Source organism: Oryza glaberrima, chromosome 11, assembly GCF_000147395.1.
Source record: "Oryza glaberrima chromosome 11, OglaRS2, whole genome shotgun sequence".
NCBI classification, from domain to species: Eukaryota; Viridiplantae; Streptophyta; class Magnoliopsida; order Poales; family Poaceae; genus Oryza; species Oryza glaberrima.
Window position 1 is genome coordinate 10,417,102 of NC_068336.1, and position 8,354 is coordinate 10,425,455.

At 39.1% G+C, this 8,354-nt stretch overlaps 1 protein-coding gene across 3 annotated transcripts; it reads left to right on the forward strand.

The window, feature by feature from the left end:
- Positions 1–400: 400 nt before the first annotated feature.
- On the forward strand, positions 401–6,140 carry LOC127755171 (uncharacterized). 3 transcript variants are annotated; one of them, XM_052280830.1, is made up of 6 exons: positions 401–528; positions 1,862–3,105; positions 3,337–3,831; positions 4,053–4,186; positions 5,293–5,463; positions 5,793–6,140. In XM_052280830.1, exon 2 carries the CDS (start codon positions 1,862–1,864, stop codon positions 3,098–3,100), a length of 1,239 nt encoding a protein of 412 aa, XP_052136790.1. In that variant the 5' UTR covers positions 401–528; the 3' UTR covers positions 3,101–3,105; positions 3,337–3,831; positions 4,053–4,186; positions 5,293–5,463; positions 5,793–6,140. The 3 variants fall into 3 exon arrangements, with proteins under 3 accessions (XP_052136790.1, XP_052136791.1, XP_052136789.1); XM_052280831.1 differs by having other exon boundaries at positions 3,539–3,831; XM_052280829.1 differs by having other exon boundaries at positions 1,862–3,831.
- The last annotated feature ends 2,214 nt before the right edge of the window (positions 6,141–8,354 follow it).

The window sequence follows — 8,354 nt, forward strand, 5'->3', positions numbered from 1 at the left end:
TCTATATACTATTTAAATTTAAATTATTATAAACTATATTAACTTATTAACTTATGTAAGTTTATGTAGTTTAGCTATCTTACACATTATTTTTATTTGTTATAATTATATTGAACTTCCGCAGTAACGTGCGAGGTTTTAGCTAGTTTTATTAATCCCTATTAGGTGACATTCTAATCCTATTCAATCCACTTTAAACCGAACAAAACAAGACCTAAAGAGCAAGGATCGAGCTCGCCGAAGGGGCTGTGTTGCCGTTCGTACGGTGTAGAGGAAGAGAACGAATACGATACGGTGAGGGGAAGATGGGATAAGGCATCCGAGGAGGGACCCAGTGGGGCTCACCCGCCGCGCCACGTGCAGTTTACACGTCTCTTCGCTTCACCCACGCGTCTTCTTCTTCTTCTCCTTCCTCTTCCGCATCGCCTCTTCCTCCTCCCCCTCCCTCCCCCCTCTCGCGCGGAAGAACGGAACGGAACGGAACACCAGCCGCTGCTCCGGCAAGCGCTCGCCGCCGGCGAGGCAAAGGTATGCGCCACACGCTCTCTGTACCTACCACTCGTTGTCGTTTTCCTCCTCTCGCGGGGGGTGTTTTCTTTGCTTGCCCGCGCCCACCGGTGGATGGCTTAATTTAGCTTTTCCGCTCTGTGCGCGAGGAGGATCTACCTGCTAGCTAGACGGATTCCTTACCCCCCGTGTGATTGATCGATGAGGGGCTTTACGCTGATGCGGTGAATCGAACCGCACCGCTCTCCGTCATGGGCTTTGGAGGCTGGAAATCCAACCACCGATGGATGCGTTGGGGGAGAAAAGGAAATTGGGGAATTTGGTACTAGGAGAGCTTCCTTGCTGTAGAGAGGAAGCTAGCTAGCTTAGACTTGTTGAGAAATTAGTGGAGAGTGAGTTCGTGAGTGGTTTTATTGCGCGTTGCAAGGGAAATGGAAAGAGGGTGTCTGATGAAGCATGCGTTAGAGGTGCACAAAGTAGAGATTCACATCGTTGCTGAAGAGTATAGGCTACTAGTTTGATGTATGCTCCGCGTTGCTAGGAGACATCTCGCGAAGCAAAATTTGGAGAAATGAGCGCACTGAAACTAGGAGGTTGATTTTTTTTTTTTAACAATAGTGTAGTCAAAGTGATGTTGGATGGTTGATGTTTAAATGCTGAACAAATGAATATGCGTACATCCATTCAAATTAAGCTCGCCATTGTAAGACTAAAACACGACAAAATGACAGAAAGCGGATGACAACAATTTAGGAAGGAAAAAGGTTAAGCACTGCATTACGTTACATATGGAAATATTTACTTGTTAATTTTCATTAGTTTGCAAACAATCTGTAGATCCTAACACATGTATTATATATGCGATCAAATTACAGGCTTTAAATTGATGCCGCTGTGACTAAATAAGTTTTATTCAGTTGTACATCTCTGATATCCATTCTTCAGTGAGATAAGCACTCCTTTTGATAATTTTCTTTTTTCTATAATCTCTAATGGTTATAAAAGAAATCCGTTAGAAACAACACATCATTACTAATAGTTCCTAACCTTCTTGACAAAGTCAGATGATTTTCCTTTAGAACCATCTGACGTCACATAATCGCAAATGGTTTCCATATACACCTGTTTACGGTAGTAATGCCAGTTATGTTTTGACTTGCTCATGTGTGCTGCCGTGCTGCACCTAGTGAACCTATAGGCACTGTATTTTTGTGGCAAGAAGGATTTTTTTTTCATGAATGTTATGCAAGTCTTTTTTTTTTGGTCAACTTGCTTCACTTAAGCAGTTGACTAATTCCTCATTAGCCTTAATGTTTTCGCTTGGATGTGCTAACAATTTTAATCAACTTCGTAGATGGAGAACACTCAATTTAGCCGTCCAAAGGCGGTACCCTATAATGACTCCTGGGAGATACCCAATTCTGACTATATTCTCTTGTATCTCAATGACAAACAAACTGGGAAGATCACTTGCATGGTATGTGGGAAAGAAGGACACTACACTTGTGAGTGCCCCATGAAGAATAAAGAAAAATATGTCATATGTACTCTTTGTGGCAAGGTTGGCCACTGTCACTTATGGTGCTGCCATCAGAATGAGAGTGAGAGGCGTGCTTGCCGTCGTTGTGGAGAAAAAGGACACTATGATAATTGGCATCACCTAGGTTGCTCCAGCTGTGAGAAGCATCATCCACTCGGGAGATGTCCTATGGGAAAAATTACATGTTTTCTTTGTGAAGGCAATGGACATGTCCCTGTTCAATGTCACTTGAGTCCAATGCTCACTGCAATAACTCAGAATCAACGAGAGAGTTTCCGAGCTACTCTGAGACAAGCATTGAGAGAAACAAGCAACACAGCAGTCACACCAATTACATTGACCAGAGAATTAGAGCCATATAATGATAAGAATGGAGGCCAACCTAAAGGGGACAATGAAATGGTGCCCAGGGTCTTAGGCTTCAATCAAGGAGAGGAAGGCCATTCTGCTTTGAGGAACCCTAACAGATGCCATGTACCATCCTCTGACAAGGCTAACGTTGCTGCAGATAAGGCACCAAACCAATCTTTAGGAGTAACCTGCTTCAACTGTGAGGGCAAAGGTCACTATTCAAATAAATGTCCTCAAAAGCAAAAGCAACATGGAGTCAGATCAACCAATGCTGCAGCTATGAAAGATAAGACACCGAACCTAACAGGAGTGACCTGCTTCGACTGTGGTGACAGAGGTCACTTTTCTTATACATGTCCTCAAAATCTACTAGAAGTCATGTTGACTGCAGAACTAGAGCCACATGATGATACCTATGAACGCCAACCTAAAGCGGATAATGGAACAGTACCAACTGTCCTAAGCCTGAATTGTGGTGAGGCAAGCCATTGTGGTAGGAATAATCCCATGAAAAGTCTGGGATCATCCTCTGATAAGATCAATTCTACAGCTATGACATATAAGGCACCAAAACGAGTGTTAGGTGTAATCTGCTTCAACTGTCATGAGGAAGGTCATTATGCAAATAGATGTCCTCAAAAGCAACAGGGAATCAACTCAGGTACTTCCCAATCCCCAATAAAGCGGCAGAGGAAGGAATGACTGATGTAAGTTGATATCGAGCAAACTTGTCTTAACATAGATGTTGATAAAAAAGAACTAATAATATATTGTTCCGTGAAATTGTAATGGATGAAAGATTTATCAGATATTCAAAGGAGGTTGTGGTTGTAGAGCCATAACCATCTTTGGTATTGTAGAATTTGATATTGAATAATATCAAGTGATCCGTGTGTTGCAATGAAATTGCTTGAACAAAATTTCTCGGCCTATCTCAGGTTTTGATCTGTAAGCTTTCCATAGTTACTGGAGGTTGTTTTGTATGGTCGTGTGGTTTCTCTCAGGATGGAAATATTCTTGAGCAATCTGCCCAACAAATCTGCATCATCAGAAAAATTGTTTCTTCATCCAGATTTTATGAGATGTCCATTCCTGAAAAATATCAATGGTGCTACAATTTTATTTCTTCTGCATTGCCAGTGTGCTTGTGGCCTTTGGTGACTACATCGATCAAGTTTCAAAGCACATTTGTTCCTTGATAATATATGCCATTATGTTCGGTTGCAAGGAGGCAAGGGTCCATTTTCTGAGGATGGAGCGTTTGCAAATTGGCATTCAGGTTTTTCTATGGGGAAGGGACGGAACCTCATGAAGATCATATATGTGTGATAAGAGCTGCAACAAGATGACCAATGTCAAGCCTGAACATGGTTCACCATTTAATCTACTGGTTGGCTGAGCTTCTACAAGATGTCTATCAGCATTCTATAGATGTTTGTTCCCTTCCCTTCCTTTTACTGTACTACCTGGAACTAAATATCGCATTCTTTCCTGCCAGCTTTGTAATTGATTTGCTAAAACAAATGGAATCATATTTTATTATTTTAAATTGTGTTATTGTGATTATCTTTTGAAAAAATAGGTGCTTGTATAGCTGCATAGCTAAGTCTATTGATCTGATAAGTTCTCATTTTTTTCTGCATATTATTTTCAGTACAAAAGGAGTTAATCCACTGAGCAATGAGTGGCTGGAAGATGGGCAGTGCCTGCTAGCGAACAGCTAGAAAATGTACTGGCTCTTGGCACACCAACTGCAAGTGAGCCGTTGGTGCACCAACTGCAAGTAAAGTATGACATACAATTTCACTTTTCACCCTTTGATTTAATATGTTTCACATACTTAGTATAGGAGAACTTATCCCACAATTTGTATTGTTTTATTTAAAATGTGATTTTTACTGATGTCATCAGCGAGCCATGTTGTAGGACCTTTTGATACTTATAATGTGTTAATTACTGTGCACTGAACATTTATGTTGTTATGCTATATACATGCATTTTGAAATAGTCACTGAACATGGATGATATTTTTTTATAATTCTTACTAATAGCTGGAAGTCTTGTTCCTGATATAGTTAAAGTTAGCAAGCATGTATAGCTGTGCATGTACACTGCATTATTTATGCAAACTTATTAAGGCAAAACAGTGTCAGGTCAATATGAGCTTCATTCAAATGTCGAAGGCGGTGGCATTGTGGTTATCTAGTTTTGATTCGGGTCCTCTTGCCTATAAAGTGCAAGTCAACCATATATTTTAGTCATTTCTATTTTTGCTAGTACAAAAACACCAATCAGAACCATGGTTTTGCATATTTGGTTCACACGTCTAGTCTGCATCCCTCTGTTGCCAAATGTTAAACGAACAGACTGATGATCTATACATTCTTTAAGATGTATCCTAGAAGTTGGAAAAAAACACTAATAATATCGTGTTCCATAAAACTGTAATGGATTAAAGATTTAACAGCATTATGTTCAAAGGAAGCCTCATGGCTATAGAGTTGTATCCGTCACCAGTATTGTAGAAGTTGTTTTTGAAATCTCAGGCTATCTGTGTCGCAATAATTGTTTGAACACTCTCAGGCTATCTCATGTTTTGATTGGAAGGTTTCCAGTAAGTTGCTGGAGGTTGTTTGGTATGGTTTGTCTCAGGTTAGAAATATTCTTCAGCAGCCTTTTCTTAGTGAATCTGCATCAACAGAGAAATTGGTTGGTAATTTCGTTGGATGTCTATTCCTGAATCCTGAAAAACATTGATGGCACTGCAATTTTCATTCTTTTGTACTGTCACTACCAATAAGTTCTGGTTCTTGTGGGCTTTTGGCCTTTGGTGACTGCAGTGATGAAGGTCAAAAGTAAATTTGTTCATTGAAAATCTATGCTATTATGTGCAGTCCCAAGAAAGCAAGGGTCCATTTTCGAGGATGGAGCGCGTTGCTAATTGGCATTCAGGTTTTTCTATGACAAGGGATGGAGGTTCCATCATGAAATAGTTTGCATGTCAGGATGGTCATATGTGTGATAAGAACTGCAACGAGCACATTAATGTCAAGCATTGTTTAAATGTTTGTCCCCTTCCCTCCCTTTTACTGCTTCTCTTATTTTTGAATATGCTGATATGTTTATGAACCACTCTGATTTATTACCATCGTAAAGCCACGCAACTTCTATTGTTCCTTTTTCTCTCTTCCATCTAATCTCAAGAATGTTTTACTAATAACTGGAACCAAATATGATCATTTTCCTACAGCTTTGTGATTGCTTTAGTACACCAAAACGGAACCATATGTTATTATTTCAAATTGTGTGATTGCAATTATCTGTTGTGCGTTTGCAACTCCATTGCTAAGTCTATCTAATCAGCCCTTGATGTTTTTCTATGTATTCTTTTCAGCATAAAGGAGGTAAGCCATTGTCGCATGAGGCTCTGTGCAACGAGTTGCTGGAAGATGGCAATGCCTGCTTGCCTGATATTAGCGAACAACTAGAAAATGCACTGGCCCTTGGCAGACCAACTGCAAGTGAACTAAAGAGTTGCATTTCACCCTTTGATTTAATGTGATTTGCATACTTTGGTAATAGGAAATTTATCTCATAAATCGTTTTGTTTAAGATAAAATGCGATTTAGTGAAGTTATGACTTGTGAGAGAGCCATGTTGTAGGGCATTTTGGATTATTTGCGATGTGTTAATTACCGTTCATTTTATTATGTTATACATGTATTTTGAAATATTCACATAACATTTGTGTTGTCATGTTTTATACTACATGCGCACTGAAATATTCACAGAACATGGATGCTAATTTCTCGTATGTATCTCTAATTCTTCCTGGTATCGTGGAAACCAGCAAGCATGTGTAGCTGAAGTTTGGTATCAAGTGTTTGTGCTATTATTCGGATAATCTTGATGGTTGATCATTTATTAGGGTATGTACAGTGGATTATTTCTGCAAACTTATTAAGGCAGAATAGTTTCAGGTAATATGTAAGCTTCATTAAAATATCAAAGGCAGTGGCAAATGGGAATCAGGCAATATGTAAGCTTCATTCAAATATCAAGGGCAGTGACATTGTGGCACCCCTCTGGTAGTGGTAAGGTTATGTTTAGTTTCCTTCAAACTTTCAACTTTTTCGTTACATCAAATATTTGGACACACATGCATGGAACATTAAATATGGATAAAAAAACCAATTGCACCGTTTGCATGTAAATTGCGAGACGAATCTGAGCCTAATTATGCCTATTATGCCATGATTTGACAATGTGGTGCACAGTAAACATTTGCTAATAGCGGATTAATTCTCGCTGTTTACAGGAGGAATCTGTAATTTGTTTTGTTATTAGTCTACGTTTAATACTTCAAATGTGTGTCTGTATATGTTAAATTTTTTTTTTTGCCAAAACAACTGAACACGGCCTAAGTCATAATAGTCATAATGTAGTATTGTAGTACCATTCCACACATAATTGACTTGTGTTAGAAAAATTCACACTGCATAAGTTCTATTCCAAATTTAGTAAGTATGAATGTTGGTCAAAAGAAGTGTCCTTGTGTGTGTTCTCAACTGTACTTTCCTAACTTCTGTTTCGTCGTTTTCACGCGAGTATTTCTCAAACGGTTTAAACGATGTGTTATTTAATATTTTTTTATAGGAATGTTATTTCAAAAATAATATTAGTTTATTTTTCAAGCTTCTTTCTGATAATTAATTAATCATACGTTTGTGAGCTACCTCGTGGGGAAATCAAAGTTACCAAGCAGCACTATCCAACACACCAATATCTGAAAATGAATCAGCAGTTGACCGATTAACCCTGCTAAGGCTGCATTCGATTGTCTAGGTAACTAACATCTCCTTCCTCGTTTTTTGTGTACATATTTTCCAAAGGTACATTAACTTTAAAAAATTATATAGGAAAGTTGTCTTAAAAATCATATTAATCTAGCAGTTTTTAAGTTTTTTTACATATTAATCTATTTTAAGTCTTTTTTACCAACACTTAATTAATTATGCGTTAAACCGTCGTTCCATTTTGGGAGGGGTTTCCAACCCCCACAATTGATCACAGCCTAAGACAAGAGCTGAGCTGTGACTTACTGGAAGTCTCCTAAACCACCCAAATCAGTAACAAAAGTATTCCAGGTTTGGTTCCATGTTAGCGACGATTATGAAGGCTTTTTAGAGTAAAGTGTATGGGCGGCCCTTAAACTTGTAGTGGTGTGTTATCTAGGTTCTTAAACTCTCAAAATGCATATCCAAGTCTCAGAACTTGTTATAGTGTGTCATCTAGGTCCCAAATCGCCACAATCCCTTCAGGATCCTACGTGGCGCTGATGTGGCATAATTTTGACTGACAAATGGGATCCATTTAAAAAAATTTTTTTCTTTTTTTTCTTCTCTTGTATTTTCCTTTCTCTATGACCCGAGCAGAAGAGGGAAAAAAAGAAGAATGAGAAGAAAACGGAAAAGAAAAAGAAAAGAAGAAGAAAAAGACGCGTCACGTCCATGTGGCAGGTCACATTAGCGCCACGTAGGATCCAAGAGGGGATGTGTCGGTTTGGGACCTAGATGATACACTTTGACAAGTTCTAGGACTTGGATATGCATTTTGAGAGTTTGGGGACCTAGATAACACACCGCTACAAGTTTAAGGACCGCCCGTGCATTTTACACTTTTTTTTACAATCACCAGACTTATAACTCAATTGCTTAGAAAGGAAAGGAAAAGAAGTTTGAATGGACACAAGCATGCCAACAAAAGCTTTAAACTTGCTGATGTTTAAAACAAATCACAAACTGATCGATGCTCAGTGCCTCCGGCTCCCTCAAGTCCCAATAGAAAGGAAAGCACCTGCCCTTATCTTCACGTTGATGTACTGTTGTTGTGCTACCTTTGTTCCTGTGTGTTCGTACGTCCTGCCCCTTGAATCAGCTGATCGGAGGCTCCCCTC

Excerpts from the sequence above, each read along its gene's own strand:
- LOC127755171 (XM_052280829.1), top strand. The coding sequence starts at position 1,862 with ATGGAGAACACTCAATTTAGCCGTCCAAAGGCGGTACCCTATAATGAC.